We start from the raw sequence: 20,642 nt of genomic DNA on the forward strand, positions 1-20,642 counted from the left end.
GCAAGGTTCAGAGGATCTCAGAGAGCACTGACCAGTCATCCACTTGCCTAGAGCACTCAGGTCAAGGAGCACTCAGCTGATAACTAAACTTCTGATTTACAACCTCAAACAATTTTCTGCCATGGCATCCTGAATGGTAATCTTGCGATTGCTACAACTGTCATGTACACAGTTATTTTGCATTGCTTCATTTTAATTCCTGACAACAACTTCCTCCTTCAATCCTTTTTAGTAAGCCAAAATATACTTGTACCTTTGTTAAAAAAGAAGTTTCCCAATAATAGGAAATAAAACTAAAAGCCTTGAGAGATAGGACTTTATCACTAACCATCTGTTAGAGCGACATGGAATTCTTAGCATATTAGCTGAGGCACTTTTAAAGGCATTTTGGGAAATAATTTAGTTCCCGTTTCAGTTATAGTTTCCAATGTTTAGTTATATGTTAATTCTGGATTTGGAAAGAAAAAAGCCTCCTTTGGAAATGTGGGTTACTTCTCATAATTTCACTCTGTCCAGTTCAGGCATCTTTTTCAAAAAATATTTTTGAATATTTCAGTTCAATCACAACCCATGAACAAAACTCGTGCTGAAACACAAGAATTAGAATTATTATTAGAATAAATAAAGAGAAACTTTCCTGTGGCAGGACAGGCAGCAGCCAAAGAAGTGTAAAACAATTGCCAAAACAACCAGGAGAGACAAGGAGAAGCTCTTTCTCAATAAATGGTTATGGTCTGGAAGGCATTGCCTGAAAAGACAATGAAAGAAGACACAAATCGAACTTTTCAAAGAGAATTGGATACATACTTTGAAAGGCTGTAAGGAAAGAGGAGACTGGCAAAAATGAGATCACTCCTTAAAAGAGCTAGTATGTGTATGAAGGATTAAATAACCTCTATGGACCGTTCTTTTTAATTTCCATCTGGTTCCACAAGGTGTACAGTTGTGTGTCAGGAGAAGAAACAGCATGTAAGGTGAGATTCTGCAGCTTGTTATAGTCAGAGATATACAGCACAGAAACAGTCCCTTCAGTCCAACTCGTCCATGCCAACCTGATATCCTGAATAAATCTAGTCCCATTTGCCAGCATTTGGCCCATATCCATCCAAACCCTTCCTATTCATGTACCCATCCAGATGCCTTTTAAATATTGTAATTGTACCAGCCTCCACCACTTCCTCTGACAGCTCATTCCATACACACACCACCCTCTGAGAAAACGTTGCTCCTTAGAACTCTTAAGTCTTTCCCCTCTCACCTAAAACCTATACCCTCTAGTTTCAGACTCCCCGACCCCAGGAAAAGACCTTGTCTATTTACACTGTTCACGTCCCTCATGATTTTATAAACCTTTAAAAAGGTCCCCTCAGCCTCCGATGCTCCAGGGAAAATAGCCTCAGCCTATTCAGCCTCTCCATACAGCGCATATACCCGCCAACCCTGGCAAAATCCTTGTAAATCTTTTCTGAACCCTTTCAAGTTTGTGTCTGTTCAAGATCTGATTTTGGGTGAGCTCCTATTACACAACCAGCAGCCTGAAAGACAATTTGCCAAATTCAAGTTTGAACACAGACACACACATGTTCAGATATACTTGTGTTGTAATGGAATTCCCACTGGTCAAAAGTAAAACTCCTTTCTGGGAGGAAACTAGTCAAACAGCTCGGAATGATGTAATTAGTGTCAGAGGAACTGGTTCCTAAAGCACAATGGAGGTGACAGGATGTTTTGTTCTTCCTAGATAGTGACAAGGTCAGCATTGATTCAGTTGGTCTGAGAGGGTCTTCTCAACAAACTACAGAAGTCCTTGCAATCATTCCAACATTTCTCATTGTTGTGTTTCCTAGGATTTATTCAGCATTGAGTATGCTGTTATGGAACTTCAGAGTGTATTAAGCATTAATCAGGGATGTGGGTTTGGAGTTGTGTAGTTCAGACCAGGGGAGGTAGACAAGTTCTTTTCTCTAAGAACACGGGTGAAGCAGCTGGTTGGACTGCTCCATGCTGTGTACCATTGAGGTAGGCAGTATTCCCATTTCATCCCTGATCCCATAAGTGATGCAGTGTTCCTCAAACTGGGATAGACCCCAAATATTTCTCTTTCAAACATCACTAAAATAGATTGACCAGTCATTATCACATCTCTGGTTGTGGGAGTTTAACTGGCTGCCACCATTTCCTCTATTATGGCAACAACTCAACTTCAAAGTATTTAACTGGCTGCAAGGTCTGTGAGGCATTATAACAGTAAGAAAAGTACCATTTGATTGCCAAGATTTTTCTTCTTTCGAATATTGAAACCTATCTCCCTGCTGTTTAGGGACATGAGTTGCAGGCTAAAAGATTCAAACCCCCTCGATTTTACAGTCACAGCACCACAGCCATCCAGAGAACAGGAGATTATTTTAAAAAGCTTTCCATCTACCTGGTTTGCGATGTGAATTGAGCATTAGACAGATGAACATGATACACGGTAGGAAGAATACTGAGGTAATAGAGTGAGTAGATGTTGATTCACCAAGACGCTGATCTCAGAAAATACTGTTATGAGATTATGGGTGTTTCACTGCAAGCACTTAGAACGATTTAGGAATGGAACATAGTAGATAGAAACAGACTATTTTTAGTCATCCAGCAGATAATGAGGACAATGATACAAAATTAAATAAAGTTGGACAGGGTGGAAACAGACCCTTCAGTCCAACTTGTCGATGCTGGCTAAGTTTCCCAAATCAAAACTAGGCCCACTTGCCTGTGTTTGGCCCATAATCCCTCGCAACCTCTTATTCATGTACCTATCCAAATGTCTTTTGGATATTGTAATTGTACCTGCATCAACCATGTACTCTAGCAGTTCATTCCACACGAGTTCAAACATAGAGGAAAGAGGTGAATTCCAAGGGCGAGGTTAGAGAGACAGCCCTTGACATTAAGGCTACGTTCGACCGAGTGTGGCATCAAGCAGACCTCACAAAACTGGAATCAGTGGGTATCAGGAGGCAAACTGTCTGGTGGTTGGAGTCATACTTGGCACATAGAAAGATGGTAGTGGTTATTGGAGGTCAGTCATCTTAGCTCTAGGACCTCTCTGCAGGAGTTCCTCAGGGTAATGTTCTAGGCCCAACCATTTTAAGCTGCTTCAATGACCTTCCCTCCATCACAAGGTCAGAAGTGGGGAAGTTCGCCGATGATTGCCAGTATTTGGCACCATTCGCAACTCCTCAGATACTGAAGCAGTCCATATTCAAATGCAATAAGATCTGGACAAATCCAGGCTTGGGCTGACAAGTGGCAAGTAACATTCATGCCACACAAATGCCAGGCTATGACCATCAGTAACATGAGACAGTCTGACCACTGCCCTTGATTAGTCAATGGTTTTACCATCACTGAATCCCTGATTGACCAGAAACTCAACTGGACTCACGACATAAACACAGTAGCTACAGCTACTTTTGGAATACTGCATTCAACTCTGGTCTCCCTGCTATAGGATGTTGTGAAACTTGGAAAGGGCTCAGAAAAGATTTACAAAAACGTTGTCAGGTTTGGACGGTTTGAGCTATAGGGAGAGGCTGAATAGGCCGAGGCTATTTTCCCTGGAGTGTTGGAGACTGAAGGGGGCACGTTATAGAGGTTTATAAAATCGTGAGGGGCATGGATAGGGTGAATAAGCCAAGGTCTTTTCCCCAGGGTCAGACAGTCCAAAACCAGACAGCATAGGTTTAATGTGAGAGGGGACAGTAAAAGGGATCTAAGAAGCAACTTATTCAGAGGATGGTGCATGTATGAAATGAGCTGCCAGAGGTGGTGGTGGAGGCTGGTACAATAACAAGACATCTGGATGGGTACATAAATAGGAAGGGTTTAGAGGGATATGGGCCAAATGCTGGCAAATGGAACTAGATCTGTTTAGGATATCTGGTCAGCACAAACGAGCAGGCCCAAAGAGTTTCCGTGCTGTATGACTGAATGTAACATCACTGGATGTTCCTTCAGAAATATCTTCTAAGTCTTGCAATAATGCTTCCCTTAATCAAAAATGCCTCTCCCCATCCTCGCTTACCTCCCTTTCTATCCTTCCTATAGCACCTAACGCTCGGAACATTGTGCTGCCAGTCTTGTCCCTGCCTCAGCCATGCTTCTGTAATATCTCTGATGTCCCAATTCCATGTTCCCATACATGCCTGGAGTTCATCTGCCTTACCTGCAAGACCCCTTGCAATGAAATAAATGCAGTTTAATTCAGAGTTGCCTCATTCTCCGACTTGTTCTTGCCTATTTTTCTAATTAACTTTTTTTTAAATTCAGAAACATTCACAGCTGTCTTTCTCACTACTATTTAGGATTTCCCCCCCCCCACTAACAAAGAGTATATTTGTTTAAGAGAAGAACAGCCACAGGAGACTCCTGATCTACCTTCCTATCTCCCCTGACAGTCACCCATCTGACTGAACCTGTAGTATAACCGTCTCTCTAAATCTACTAACCATCACACTGTCTCCTGTATGTTCCTGAATGAATAACAGCAAGAAAACTATTTTAGAGGAGTTAGTTGCTGTTTCAATCGCCATGTCAACATTTAGAAATGAGAGATACCCAGCTAAGGAAAAGGAAACCGGATGAGAGAGTCCTACTCATAAATCAACATTAAACACTAACACAGATTGGTCAGATATGTTTCTGGGTTGGGGTTCCATATAACTTTGTGGCTTCTTGCTTTTCATATGATTATTATTTCTTACTTTGGCAGATTATCTTAGTTATTTTGGGACTAACTATCTCTGCACTGAATGAAGAAATAGAAGCAACACTGCAGAGAAATGCAACAAAATGAAAACAAGGAACATAAATCCAATGTAAATGTGAAGATGACCAAAATCTTAGTGATATGCAGAAATCTTACCCTGGAAGTGAAACCAAGGTAAGTGGACAAATCCTGGAACAAAGAAAGATTCACATACCTTGAATAATTATCCCAGACAATGGGAGACATGATTGAGAGATCGGAAAGAGAACTGAGATAACCTTTGTTAGAATGAAAGCATGTTAACTTCAAATAAATTTACCTAGCATCTCTGAATCTCAGACTATTGATAAGCTGATGCATTTGAAATGCATGTCTGACAATGAAGCAGTGCTAGAAATGGCTGAGAGAAAAAAAGAACTGAGTAGATAACATCAAAGAGAGAAAGATATATTTTAGTTACATCATGTTCTTATTGGAGATAGAGATTCACGGAAAAGATAGGAGAGCGAAGCAGTGAAAATGGATGATAGATCTAACTGCTGACTTATGGTGATTATGTAACAGCATAGATAGGACAGAACCATGGGAAAATAGAGGGCAACATTTTCACACATAGGCTGGTTTGTATGTGGAATGAACCGCCAGGGGAAATGGTAGATGCAAGTACAGTTACAGTTACAACATATAAAAGACATTTGGAAAGTACATGAATGGGAAAGGTTTAAAGGGATATAGGCCAAACGCAGACAAATGGGACTAGCCTAGCTTGGGAAACTTGGTCAGTATGGACAAGTTGGACCAAAGGGCATGATTCCGTGCTGTATGACTGTGACTTGTTAGAAAAACATTACTGGCTCATCAATGAACAAAACTAATCAAAGAACTGCGGAGAGAAACAGATAATGTTTCATGTCCAGTGATCCTTCTTCAGAAAAGTTCTGCTGAATTTTTCTAGCAATTTGTGTTTTGATTAATCAAATGTCATTGTAAAAAGGATCACTTCAATGCTATTTGGCACAAGCGCTACTTTACTCTAGTTTGTGTAGCATGCTGACTAGGACTAACTAGAAATCAAAAGTAAAGTCAACAGATATTGTGCCAAAACTGAACCCTGTGGGCACCATTACTCACTTCCAGCCACTAGAAAAAGCAGCCCTTAGCTGCTACTTTTGTTTTTCATTTAATTGTATTTCCCACCATACCCTTAATTCTATAGCCTTTAACTTTCACCACAGCTGTCACAGGATTTCTAGAAGTTTCCAAAAGTCCACAAACACAATATCTGCATTTCTCAGAACTACCAGATAACTTTCAGACTAGTCAGGCACTAGCTTCCTTTGCTGAATCTGTGTTGATTGTTTCTAATGACTTCAATATGTCTTCAAAGATTCCAAAATTTTCCCCACCGCAGATGTTCGATGAACTGGCCTATGATTACATGAATGAAGATCTGCCTCTCTTTTTGACACAACAATCAAAGGCATATCAGCACCTGATCAAGGGCTTGGACATTAGATAGGATGTGCTACTAGTAGTTACACTCCTGCTTCAGATCCTGCTCACTGCAGTCCCCAACTTGATAACATCCCTCCCCACTCCCCTCCAATACCCATATCACTTACATTTGTTCTCAATCCTTGCGATCCTGGCTGCTCTTGCACCAGTGGCATTACACAAGAGCTACCTGCCTCTGATTGGCCAAAAAACCTTATTGGGTGGACCTATCCTTGAAAAGGCGGTGAAGGGCTGCCTTCTTGAACTGCTGTTATGTTGTGCAGGTACCTCCATAGTGCTGAGCAGACAGAGTTCCAGGATGTTGATGCAGTGGCAATGAAGGAGCAGCGATATATTTCAAAGTCAGGGTGGTGTGTGACTTGGAGGGGAATTTGCAGTGGGTTATGTTCTTATGTATCTGCTGCCTTTGTCCTTCCAAGTGGTAGAAGTCTTAGGTCTGGAAAGTGCTGTTGAGATACCTTGATGACTTATTGTACTGGATCTACTTGTGACAGCACAGTGGCTCAGTAGTTAGCACTGCTGCCTCAGTGCCAGGGACCCAGGTTCGATTCCCGCCTCGGGCAACTATTTGTGTAGTGTGGATTGTGTAGTGACATTCTGCCAGTGTCTGTGTGGGTTTCCTCTGGGCACTCCAGTTTCCTCCCACAGTCCAAAGATGTACAGGGTAGGTGGATTGGCCATGATAAATTGCCTGTAGTGTTCAGGGATGTGTAGATTAGGTGGGTTATAGGGTGATGGGTCTGGGTGTGAGGGTCGGTGTGGACTTGTTGGGCCGAAGGGCCTGTTTTCCACACTGTAGGGATTCTATGACCTTGTAGATGGTATACACTCCTTTTACTAGAGATCAGTAATGGAGGTTTTCATCTCTTTTGCCCATGGTTAGACCAAGGCTATGAAGAGGTTGAGAGTTGAGTGCCCTGGTGGTTCACAAACTATTTTAACCATTTCCCACAGCATCCAAGGGCATAGCCCATCAGCTCGTGGCATCTTGTCCTCTTAATTTAACTAACACCCAAGTACCTGCTTTTTTAAAATCATTTATCTTGAAGAAGCACATCCAATCATGACTTGAAAATTTACTGCTGTTCCATCAGTGCCAATGCATCAAAATCTTGGAACGCCCTCCCTAATGGCTTTATGGGTGTAGCTACATCAAATGGACTGTCCAGGCAAAGAGACACAAAGTATCATCCAATCCTGGGCTCAGAGCAGCCACCGACTAAATCTCATACATGAAGTAAAATCAGAGGTTAGATAACAACAAAGTTTGGATTCCTCTCACAGCTGCATCATGTACTGGGTCAGGATACAGCCTACTGCTGCTGCAAATTTATTAATGTTAATGTTAGCAAGGAGATTGCAACTGGGATACTTCCAACAGTACAGGGCTCATTCAGTCCTGGCCCCGTCCTTGACGGTGCAGCACTCTCATTGTCCTGCACCCCAGCCTCGACATTACTGACCCGCTGCTAGTATTGAGGGAGCACTACACTACACAAGTCCATAGTCACAGAACTATTTTTTTTAAAGTGGAGACAGAAACCGAATAATGCTAAAATTGCAAAATAATAAGCAGTGGACATTTACTGCCGCTACTATTAATTTGATAATATTAATCTTGAAATAGTTAATAAACACACTACCAGTTATATAAATATATTCAAATATTTGATAATGTTTCTTTCTTACCTGTTCCTGGTGCCATGTTGTCTTCTGGATTGTCCTCATGACCCACATCCCAGTACATCTCAGTAATAACTGCTTTTCTGATCTCAGGATGTGATCTCAATTCATTGCACAGTGTCTAATGTTCTCAGAGTCTTCTTCAACATTTACTCCCTAATAAAGATACAAATATTAATCAGTTACTTGTCCCTCTTAAGCTTGCCCCTATTTCCTGGAGGAATTCTTGCACTCACTCTGCCTCCTCATGTGAATATCCAGTCAACAGGCTTAACTGCAGGTAGCCACACATAGTGAGGTGAATCATTTTTAAATAATTTGTCCATGGGATGTGTGCATTGCTAGGCCAGCATTTATTGCCCACCCTTAATCGCTCAGAGGGCAATGAAAAGTCAACCAATCACTGTGGATCTGAAGTTACAAAGCCTAGACCAACCAACCATGGCAGATTTCCTTTCCTAAAAAAGGAAAAAAGAGTAAACCAGATGGATTTTTAACAATCAATATTGGTTACGTGGTCCCCACTAAACTAGCTAATTTTTTATTCCTGATCTTTTTTATTGAATTCAAATTTCACCACATGTCATTATTCAAACCCACGTCATCAGAATATTCACTGAGGGTTCTCGATTACTAGCCCAATGATATTATCACTACACCTTCACATTCTTGTGCAATAAAGTGAGTTGAGGAACCATCTTCCATTTGGGTCAGTTAGTTATTCAGACCAGAGTATAGAAACTCTGGAATGAACAGATTGAAAATCCTTGCATTAAGTAACCGACTTGAAAGATCAGTTAAGTTAGCTAAGTTTACTTACGCGCCCAAACTTTCGAAACCTGATCCAGGAACACAAAATTGCGAGGGCTGAAAATGCACTTGCGCAGCAAACATTCAGAGATAACAAGGTGTAGAGCTGGATGAACACAGCAGGCCAAGCAGCATCAGAGGAGCAGGAAAGCTGATGTTTCGGCTCTGGACCCTTATTCAGAAATGGGGGAGGGAAAGGGGATTCTGAAATAAAGAGAGAGAGAGGGGAGGCGGATGGAAGATGGATAAAGGAGCAGATAGGTGGAGAGAAGATGGACAGGTCAAGGAGGCAGGGATGGAGCCAGTAAAGGTGAGTGTAGGTGGGGAGTTAGGGTGGGGACTGGTCAGTCCAGGGAAGACAGACAGATCAAGGAGGCGGGGACGAGGCTGGTAGTAGGAGGTAGGTGGTGGAAGGTGGGAGAAAGAATGGACAGGTTAGGGAGGCAGGGACGAGCTGGGCTGGTTGTGGGATGTGGTCAGGGGCAGGGAGATTTTTGAAGCTTGTGAAGTCCACATTGAGACCATTGGGCTGCAGGGTTCCCAAGCGAAATATGAGGTGCTGTTCCTGCAACCTTCAGGTGGCATCACTGTGGCACTGGAGGAGGCCTAGGATGGACATGTCGTCCAAGGAGTGGGAGGGGGAGTTGAAGTGGTTTGCGACTGGGGGGTGCAGTCGTTTGTCGCGAACCGAGCGTAGGTGTCCATAAAGCGGTCTCCAAGCCTCCGCTTCGTTTCCCTGATGTACAGGAGGCCACATCGGGAACAGCGGATACAGTCTACCACATTAGCAGAAAAGCAGGTGAACATCTGTTTGATGTGGAAGGTTTTCTTGGGACCTGGGATGGGGGTGGGGGCGGGGGGAGGTGTAGGGGCAGGTGTAGCACTTCCTGCGGTTGCAGGGAAAAGTGCCGGGGGTGGTGGGTAGTGTGGAGCGGACAAGGGAGTCACGGAGAGTGGTCCCTCTGGATGGCAGATAAGGGTAGGGAGGGAATAATGTCTTTGGTAGTGGGGTCAGATTGCAGGTGGCAGAAGTGCCGGAGGATGATGCATTGGATCCGGAGGTTGGTGGGGTGGTACGTGAGGACGAGGAGGATTCTGTTTTTGTTGTTATTGCGGGGAGGGGGTGTGAGGGATGAGTTGCAGGAAACGCGAGTGATGCGGTCGAGGGCATTTTCGACTACTGTGGAGGGGAAGTTGCGGTCCTTGAAAAACAAGGACATCTGGGATGCCCGGGAGTGGAATGCCTCATCTCGGGAGCAGATGCGGCAGAGGCGAAGAAATTGGGAATAGGGGATGGCGTTTTTGCAGGAAGGTGGGTGAGAGGAGATATATTCTGGGTAGCTGTGGGCATCGGTAGGCTTGAAATGGATATTGGTTTCCAGGTCGTTGCCAGAGATGGAGACAGAGAGGTCCAGGAAGGAGAGAGGTATCGGAGATGGTCCAGGTGAACTTAAGGTTGGGGTGGAAGGTGTTAGTGAAGTGGATGAATTGTTCGAGCTCCTCGTGGGAGCACGAGGCAGCACCGATACAGTCATCGATGTAACGGAGGAAGACGTGGGGGATAGGGCCAGTGTAGCTACGGAAGAGGGATTGTTCCACGTATCCTCCAAAGAGGCAGACATAGCTTGGGCCCATGCAAGCATTCAGCAGTCTATATTTGAGCAGATTACAAATTTAAAACAAGTGCACACAAGATTTCCACAAGTGTGACGACGTACTATTGCACTGCACTCAGACATTTCATCTTTCATTCATGGAACATTGGGTGTCACTGGCAGCTGCACACCCTAGCTGCCCTCTTGAACCACTGCTGTTCACATGCGGTGGTTGATTCACAATGCCCTCAGGGAGGGAATTCCAGGATTTTGACACAGCAATTGTGAAGGAATGGTGGTATATTTCCAAGTCAAGATGGTGAGCGGCTTGGAGGGGAAATTGCAGGTGGTGGTGTTCCATTTTCCTGCTGCCCTTGTCCTTCTAGGTGGGAGTGATTGTGGGTTTGGAAGGTGCCGTCAGAGGATCTTTGGTGAATTTCTGCAGTACATCTTGCAGATAGTACACACTGCTGCTACTGAGAGGCAGTGGTAGATGGAATGAACGCTTGTGGATATGATGCCAATCAAACAGGCGGCTTTGTCCTGAATGGTGTCAAGCTTTGCGTGTTGTTGGAGCTACACCTGTTCAGGCCAGTGGGGAGCATTCCATTACACTCCTGACTTGTACCTTGTAGATGGTGCACAGGCTTTGGAGAGTCAGGAGGTGTGTTACCTGTCCAGAGAAACATGCTGGCCATTTCTCTGATGTATTTATTATTCATCCATTTAGCAGTTACCTTTATATAAGGCAACTTGCACTACACATTCTGTAAAGTCCTACATTTAAGTTTAAACATATCCTAAGAGAGAAATTAAAAGTCCTCATTTTAATATTCAGACACTGGAAAATAGGGATTTATGGTTACCCAAAGTTTAGTACAAAAGGTAAATCTAGACTTACAACGTGCCCAGTTAACTAAAATGATGTTTAAGCAGCCACCACAACAGAAGCAGAAAAGATTAATCATTAGTTTTCCTTCCTGTTTTGCAAACTTCTCCTTTTTGGTTAGTGACTTCAAGAGAGTCTTTTTTTAAAAACTTGTTTATGGGGTCCTGGCAATTACATTATTTGAATGCTGTCCCCGTGCTCTTGAATTGTAATGTTCTTCAGAAAGCACAGAGAAAAAGTCAGACCAGAAGAATGCTTGCAGGATAGCCTAGAGCTGCATAGAGGCCAAACAGATTGGGGAAGGAAATATCTCATTCTTACCAAAGAACAGTAGTGAACCAGATGATAACATCTATTAATTAATTCAATTTAAATTGCACGAGTTGCCATTTTAGGACTTGAACCCATGTTCTAGAGCAATAGCCTGAGCCTCCAGTGTACACCACCTTCCTATTCCTGAAATAAACTCCTTTCAAACTTGTCCAAATGCAAAAAAAAACAACAAAAAGTGAGACAGACAAATGGAAATCATGGTGGAGACGAGTGTGAAGAGCCTACACCTGTGAGAGATAAGGGGAGAGTGAGTTTTATTTAGAAATTTTGATCAAAATGAGAATTCAGCTTTTCAATGTTAGATCTAATTCTGAGTTCTACTCTAAGATATAACACAGTGTGGAGCTGGAGGAACACAGCAGGCCAGGCAGCATCAGAGGAACAGGAAAGCTGACGTTTTGGGTCAGGATCCTTCAGAAATGGGGGGAGGGGTAGGGGATTCTGAAACAAATAGAGAGGGGTAGGGCTGGGGAAGGTAGGTGGGATGGTGATAGGTGAGTGCAGTGGTGGTGGTTGGTCAGTGAGGTGGGAGGAGTGGATAAGCGGGAGAGAAGATGGACAAGTCAAGGAGATGGGGATGAGAGGGAGGGTTGGTCATGGGATGAGGATGGGGTGGGGAGATTTTGAAGCTAGTAAAGTCCACATTGAGACCATTGGGTTGTAGGCTCCCAAGGCGGAATATGAGGTGCTGCTCCTCCAGTTTCCAGGTGGCATCGTTGTGACACTGGAGGTGGCCCAGGATGGACAAGTCATCCAGGGAGTGGGAGGGGGAGTTGAAGTGGTTCGTGACTGGAAGGTGTTGTCATTTGTCGCAAACCAAACGCAGATCAAAAACTGAGACAACAAGGTGCAGGGCTGGATGAACACAGCAGGCCAAGCAGCATCATAGGAGCAGAGAGGCTGACGTTTCGGGCCTAGACCCTTCATCAGAAAAGGGGTAGGGGAAGGGGGTTCCGAAATAAATAGGGAGAGAGTGGGAGGCGGATAGAAGAGGGATAGAGGAGAGGATAGGTGGAGAGGAAACAAACAGGTCGAAGAGGCCGGGAGCAGATCAAAAACTGAATGCCTTTAAGTATGCTAAAATAGTTTGCCTGATGGTGGCAGTTATCTATCAAATACCTGAAATTCCTCACCTGAATGAGGTGTTAACTAGCGTATCAGGAAATAAAGCTATGAAACAACTAAAGTAGGGGGGTCAGTTAGCTCAGTTGGTTGCTCAGCTGGTTTGCAATGCTGAGTAACACCAATAGCACGAGTTCAATTCCTACACTGACTGAGGTTAGCACGAAGAACTCTCCTCAACATCTCCTCTCACCGGAGGCATGATAACAGCAGTTATCTCTCTCTACTAAGCGTGCAGCCCTGGTAGGGTTGTGGCAACTTTATACAAGAAGAACAATACAGCACAGGAACAGGCCATTCTGCCCTCCAAGCCTGCACTGACACATTTTGCCCTTCCATATTAAAACTGTCTTCACTTATACGATCTTTATTCCTTTATTCCCTTCCTATTCATGTATTCGTCCAGATGGTGCTTGAATCTTGCTATTGCGTCTGCTTCCACCACCTCCTCTGGCAGTACGCTCCAGGCACTGTGTTAAAAAAAAACTCTTGCACATCTCTTTCAAAGATGTGTTCCTCAGACCTTGAACCGGTGTCCTCTAGTAATTGACCCCTCCACCTTGGGAAAAAAGTTTCATGCTTTTCACTCTGTCAATGCCATTCACAATCTTATAAACTTCTATCAGGTCACCCCTCAACCTCCTGCATTTCAGTGAAAACAAAGCCAGCCTATCCAACCTTTCTTCATAGCTACAATCCCCCATACCCAGCAACTTCCTGGTTAATCTTTTCTATACCTTTTCCAAAGCATCCACATCCTTCTGGTAGCATGGTGACCAGAACTGTACGCAATATTCCTAGTGTGGCCTAACTAAAGTTCTATAAAGCTTCAGCATAACTTGTCTATCTTTATACTCAGTGCCCCTTCCAAAGCAGGCATGCCATTGGCCATTTTTACAACCTTATCTACCTGTCTGCCACCTTCAGCGATCTGTGAACCTGCACACCAGTACTCTTAAGGGTTCTGCCATTCACTGCATAATTTCCACCTGTACTTGACCTTCCAAAATGCATCAGCTCACATTTGAACTCCATCTGCCATTTTTCTGCCCACACCTCCAACTGATCTATATCCTGCTGTATCGTCTAACAATCCTCCTGACTGTCCGCAACTCCACCAATCTTTGTATCCTACACAAAAACTTACTAATTAGACCAGCTATGTTTTCCTCCAAATCATTTACGTAGAACATGAACAGAGGTCCCAGCACACATCCCTGTGGAACACCACTAGTCATAGCCCGCCATTCCGAAAAGCATCCTTCCACCACTGCCCTCTGTCTCCTATGACTAAGCCAGTTCTATATCCATCTTGCCAGCTCACCCCTGATACCATGTGATTTCACCTTTGTACCGGTCTGCCATGAGTGACCTTGTCAAAGGCTTTACTGTAGTCCATAGAGACAATATCAATCACTTTTCCCTCAATCATCTTCGTCACCTCCTCAAAATACTCGATCAAGTTAGCGAATCATGACCTCCCATGCACAAAGCCACACTGTTTATCGCTAATCAGTCCATTTGCTTCCAAACTCGTATAGATCTTGTCCCCAAGAATCTTTTCTAATAATTTCCCTACCACTGACGTGAGGCTCACAGGCCTGTAATTTCCAGGAGTATCCCTGCTACGCTTTTAAAACAATGGGACAACATTAGCTATTCTCCAGTCTTCTGGGATCTCAAAGAGGATGCAAAGATGTCTGTCAATGCTCCAGCAGTTTGTTCTCTTGCCTCCCTCAATATTCTGGGATATGTCCCATCAGGACCCTGGGAACGTATCCATCTTAATATGTTTTAAGATACACAACACCTCTTCTTTTTTAAACAGCAAGTTGGCTTAGAAATTTAACACTTTCTTCCCCGAGATCATCCTCACAAATTCTCTTTGGCGAATACCGACAATATTTGTCTAGGACCTCACCTACCTCTGGGTCCCCACATAGATTCCCTCCTTCATCCTTGAGTGGGCCAACCCTTTCCCTGGCTACCTCTTGGTTTTTATATATGTAGAAAAAACCTTGACAGTCTCCTTAATCCTGTTTGTTAACAACTTTTCATGACCCCTTTTAGCCCTTCTAATTCCTTGCCTAAGTTCTTTCTTATTTTCCTTATATACTTCAAGGGCTTCATCAGTTCCCATCCTCCTAAACCTTACGTATGCTTCCTTTTTCTTTTTGACCAAGGTCATAACATCCCTGCTCATCCAAGGTTCATGTAACTTCCCATACCTATCCTTAAATCTCACAGGAATGTGCCACTTCTGAACAATCATGTCCAATGTGGATTTACCCTCAAACAGCTGCCTCCAATCAACATTCTCCAGTTCCTGCCTAATATTGTTGTAGTTCGCCTTCCCCAATTTAACACCTTCACCTGAGCACTCCTGTTATCCTACCCATGAGTAACTTACGGTCACTACTTATGAAATGCTCCCCCACTGAAACTTCACTCACCTGGCTGGGCTTATTTCCCAAAACAATGTCCAGTATAACCCCTTTCCTGGTGGACTGCTTATATCAAGAGAAATTCTTCTTTCTTTTGTTAATATTTTAACTGGGGACAACAATAAGGTATGTTTTACTTAAAGCAGAGTAGTGTGACCAATTGAATTACATCTGGAACACAGCACCTTACACTGGCCTTTAAATAAGACAAAAGTTAGCCTAAACCCTATCTCCTTGATATATTTGCAGGGCGTTTAGTCTGGTCCATAACAAACTGGGGGCTTTTGTCCGGATCAAAATCTCTACTTTCAGGCTGGGTTTGGGATTATTGGACTCAAAGACACTGAGTGGTGAGTGTTGGCCTTCTTCTTGTATTTTGGGTGTTGCCAACCAATTGTGCCTTGTGTAATAATGACTTTTCTAGTTACCAACAGTTTCCTGGGGGTGGAAGAAGTCACTTGGAGATGTAGAAGCCTTTATCATTTCAATTGAGAAGGTGGCTAAACAAATGAAATGGGCGGTGACCATATTGATATTGTTGATCCAAACAAAGTTGGTAGGTAGAGCTAGTGAGGTATTTGCATTACTATCAGAGAAAGTATGTGGGGAGTATGATGAAGTGAAAAAAGCCATCTTAAGTGCATATGAAAGTGCCTGAAGGCTACAGACAACATCTTAGGAATTTAAGAGGGAACCTGGTCAAGTGTACATAGATATTGAAAGAATCAAACAAAGTAACTTTGATAGATAGATAGATAAGGGCATTGTAATAGATCAGACATATGATGCTCTTAGAGAGACAGGTATTCTGGAGTTCAAAAGTTCACTAGTGAGAAGTGGTGAGAACTCATGTGGAAGAGCAGAGAGTTAAAACTGCAAGATTAGCAGCAGAAATGGCAGATATTTATGAATTAGTTCATAAATCGAAGGTTGGTTTCTGACATCAATTTCAATCTATGAAGGATAGAAATTGGGGAAAAAGAGAAGTCCTAGGGTAGTTAAGGAGAAGGAGACTTCATTGAAGATGGTAAAGATAGTTAAAAAAGAAAGCCATGAGGGTGGAGAAGTAAAAAATATCAGGTGTTTTCGTGTGTCTGACTTTATTACAGTGAAGTCACAGTATTGGTGGTTTAAGGAAAGAACTGGGATAATGGACGTGGTAAAACATGATAAGCCAGTGGGGTTTATTAAAGTGGGAAAGGAGATTCCAGAGGAAGCTAAAGAACTGCAAAATAATGTACAGGCTGGTCAGAACAAAGAACAAAGAAAATTACAGCACAGGAACAGGCCCTTCAGCCCTCCAAGCCTGCACCGATCCAGATCCTCTATCTAAACCTGTCACCTATTTTCCAAGGATCTGTATCCCTCTGCTCCCTGCCCATTCATGTATCTGTCTAGATACATCTTAAATGACACTATTGTGCCCGCCTCTACCACCTCCGCTGGCAACACGTTCCAGGCACCCATCACCCTCTGCGTAAAGAACTTTCCACGCATATCTCCCTTAAACTTTTCCCCTCTCACCTTGAAATCGTGACCCCTAGTAATTGAGTCCCCCACTCTGGGAAAAAGCTTCTTGCTATCCACCCTGTCTATATCTCTCATGATTTTGTAGACCTCAATCAGGTCCCCCCTCAACCTCCGTCTTTCTAATGTAAATAATCCTAATCTACTCAACCTCTCTTCATAGCTAGCGCCCTCCATACCAGGCAACATCTTAGTGAACCTCCTCTGCACCCTCTACCAAAAGGATGTGGATGCTTCGGAATGTGGCGACCAGAACTGTACGCAGTATTCCAAATGTGGTCAAACCAAAGTCCTATACAACTGTACCATGACCTGCCAACTCTTGTACTCAATACCCCGTCCAATGAATGAAAGCATGCCGTATGCCTTCTTGACCACTCTATCCACCTGCGTTGCCACCTTCAGGGTACAATGGACCTGAACACCCAGATCTCTGTGCATCAATTTTACCCAGGGCTTTTCCATTTACCGTATAGTTCACTCTTGAATTGGATCTTCCAAAATGCATCACCTTGCATTTCCCTGGATTGAACTCCATCTGCCATTTCTCTGCCCAACTCTCCAATCTATCTATATTCTGCTGCATTCTCCGACAGTCCCCTTCACTATCTGTTACTCCACCAATCTTAGTGTCATCTGCAAACTTGCTAATCAGACCATCTATACCTTCCTCCAGATCATTTATGTATACCACAAACAGCAGTGGTCCCAACACGGATCCCTGTGGAACACCACTGGTCACAGTTCTCCATTTTGAGAAACTCCCTTCCACTACAACTCTGTCTCCTGTTGCCCAGCCAGTTCTCTATCAATCTAGCTAGTACACCCTGGAGCCCATGCGACTTCACTTTCTCCATCAGCCTACCATGGGGAACCATGGTCAGGGGTTGGTTAATTTAAAAAAAAAAGAGACCTCTTTAAAGAATTTACCTGTGTAGGTAAGGTTTACTCATATCACAGGAGCAGGTAAAGAAATTGAAAATGGCAGGACAGGTAGAGCATGTGTGGAACACAAAGCATACAGTATCCTCAGGGCTCCTGTCCCTACCTCTGAGCCAGGAGGCTCAGGTTCAAGTCCCACCTGAGGTGTACAACAGCATGTTGGAACAGGTTGATTAGAGAAAATCTACAGTTTTCTCAGCTTTATTAATAGGGGCATGAAATACAAAAGCAAGGAGCTAATGTTGAACTTGTATAAGACACCCATTAGACCCCTGCTAGGATGTTTAGGATACATTTTGGGTGTGGAATTATAGGAAGGATGTGAATGCACTGGACAGAGTGCAGAAGCAATTTAAAGAACGGTTCTAAGGACGCAGAACTTCAGTTATGAGGATAGTTTGAATAAGTTGGGACTGTTCTCCTTATAAAGAAGGCAGCTAAGCAGAGATCTGATAGAGATTCTCAAATCATGAGTGGGCTGGATAGAGTAGACAGGGAGAAACTATTCCTCCTCATAAAAGGAACAAGGATAAAAGGACAAAGTGATCTGCAAAAGTAGCAAGGGTGAAGTGTGGAAAAATATTTTCACACAGCAACTAGTTAGGGTATGGAATGCACTGCCTGGAAATGTGGTGGAGGCAGGTTCAATTGAGGCATTCAAGAAGGTATTGGATGATTATTTGTATAAAAATAAAGTGCAAGAGTATAGGAAAAAAGATTGGCACTTGAAATATATAGATAGAAAATAAGAAGGGGAGTAGGCTATTTGACCCTTCAAGTTTTCTCCATTATTCAATATGATCATGGCTGATCATCCTACTTAGTACCCTGCTCCTGCTTTTCCCACATACCTTTTGATCTCTTTAGCCTGAGCAATTAGATCCAACTTCTTCTGGAAAACATTTAATATTTTGGCCTCAACCGTGTTCTGTGGCAGAGAATTCCACAGGCTCACCACTCTCCGGGTGAAGAAATTTCTCCTCATTTCAGTTCTATATGGCCTACCCTGTATCCTTAGACTGTGACTCCTGGTTCTGGGGTAGTGATGCTCATTCAACAAGCCATTGCAGGCATGATGGGCCACTGGCATCCTTCTGTACCATAACACTTTGGTGAGATGGCAGTACTGAAGGACAGCTATTTAGGTAATGATCCTCAGAGTGGCAGAGTGGAAGACATTAAAAAAAATAAAATCGGGTCCAAGGGGGAAAAGAATTGCAAAAATGATAAATAAATCGCTCCCTACTTAAATGCTCATAAGATTCAGAACAAAATAAATGAATTGACAGCACAAGTAAAGCCTAATGGGTGTGACTGTATGACCATTATGGAGACATGTTACACAGAAATTAAATATTCAAGGGTATATAACTTTTTGAAAGGAAAGGAAAAGTGTGGAGGGGTAGCTTTGTTACTACAAGATGGAATGAGTATTATAGCCAGAAGCTTTAGTTGGACGATGTAAAATCCATCGGTGGAGGTTAAAAAAAAACAAGGGGAAGACAACACTGAGGGGAGTCATCGAAAGGCCTCTAACAGTAGCTAGAACGAGTGTACACAAAGAAGGTAGTAGGTTACTCATGGGTGATTTTAATCTTCATGTAGATTGACAAAATCAAATTGGCAGAAGTAGCAATTGGAAGAATGCATAGAATGTATTTGGGAGTTACCTACAGCAAATATTGCAGATCTAACCAGGTCTCAGGCTGTTTTGGATCTGATGATGTGTGATAAGGCAAGTTTAATAAATGATCAGAGTAAAAGATCCTCTAGGAAATAGTGACCATAAACTGAATGCCAAATTCTATTAAATTTGAGTGTGAAAAAACCTGGGTTGGAAACAACTGTGCCAACATAAGGTTAATTACAAAGGAATCAGGGTACAGCTGGCTAGACTAGATTGGGGAAAGAGTTTTGCAGAAAACGTGGTTGATGAACAATGGAACCATTTAAGAAAATAGTTCATGAGGATGGATTCTAGGAAATGGATAAGCCAACCATGGTTAACTAAGGAAGTTAAGGATAATATCAAATTGTAAGTGAAAAAAAAACACAAAATGTTAAAAATTAGTGATTGAGAAAGTTACAGAAACAACAAAAAAAGACAGCCAAAATAATGAGGAAATAGACTGATGTAAACTAGGAATAAAGTAAAAATGGACAGTAAGCACTTAAATATATGAAAAGGAAGAGAGAAGCAAAAATGAACATACGGCTCTAAGAGAACGAGGCAAAGAAATAATAATCGAAAATCAGGAACTGACACAGGAGTTCAATAAATACTTTGTATTAGTCTTCATGATGGAAGACACTTCCGGCATTCAAAAAGTACCAAATAATCATGGGGCTAAAATGGGGCAGAGAAAAAGTACTAGGGAAACCAACGGGCTAAACACCAGTATCCTGGACCTGATAGTTGCATTCTAGGATGTTAAAAGAAATAGCTGCAGAATTAGTGAATGCACTAGTAGTAATCTCCCAAGAATCTTTAGAATCTTGAAAAGTCCCTGGGAATTGGAAAACTGTCACTGTGCCACCTTTATTCAATAAGGAAGGGAGACATACTACTAGAAGTCTGTTAGCATATCATTGATCAATGGGAAAATGTTAGAGTCTATTATAAAGGATATAATAGCAGACCATTTGGGATTATATAATATGATCAAACAGAGTCAGCGTGGCTTCATGAAAGGAAATGGTAAATGCCTGACAAATTTAGTAGAAATCTTTTAGGAGGTACCAAGCAGAATAGATAAAAGGGAACCAGTAGATGTACAGGGAACCAGTAGATGTACAGGGAACAGCTACTTGAGGGTAAATCTACAGAAGAGTGGGAGATATTCAAAAAGGTACTGGGGAGAGTACAGGCCCAACATGTCTCCTTTAGGGTGAAATGAAGGAGAAACAAGTTCAAAGAAACCTGGATGTATATTCAGGACAGGATAAAAAGAAAACAACAGAAAAGAGAGACATATAGCAGGTACAAAGGCCTCAAAACAATGGAGGTCCTACAGGAGTACAGAAAGTGCAGG

The 20,642-nt window shown here is 42.8% G+C and overlaps 1 protein-coding gene across 4 annotated transcripts in view; it reads right to left on the bottom strand.

Moving 5' to 3' along the window:
* Positions 1–20,642, bottom strand: part of lrrk1 (leucine-rich repeat kinase 1) — a 191,774-nt gene that overhangs the window by 162,700 nt on the left and 8,432 nt on the right. For all 4 annotated transcript variants that reach the window (XM_048615947.1, XM_048615946.1, XM_048615948.1 and 1 more), the window contains exon 2: positions 7,955–8,104. In XM_048615947.1, the coding sequence (XP_048471904.1) occupies positions 7,955–8,012 (58 nt within the window). In that variant the 5' untranslated portion in view covers positions 8,013–8,104. The remainder of the gene's footprint in view (positions 1–7,954; positions 8,105–20,642) is intronic.

This window comes from Rhincodon typus, chromosome 33 (genome assembly GCF_021869965.1).
Source record: "Rhincodon typus isolate 14 chromosome 33, sRhiTyp1.1, whole genome shotgun sequence".
In the NCBI taxonomy this organism is placed as follows: Eukaryota; Metazoa; Chordata; class Chondrichthyes; order Orectolobiformes; family Rhincodontidae; genus Rhincodon; species Rhincodon typus.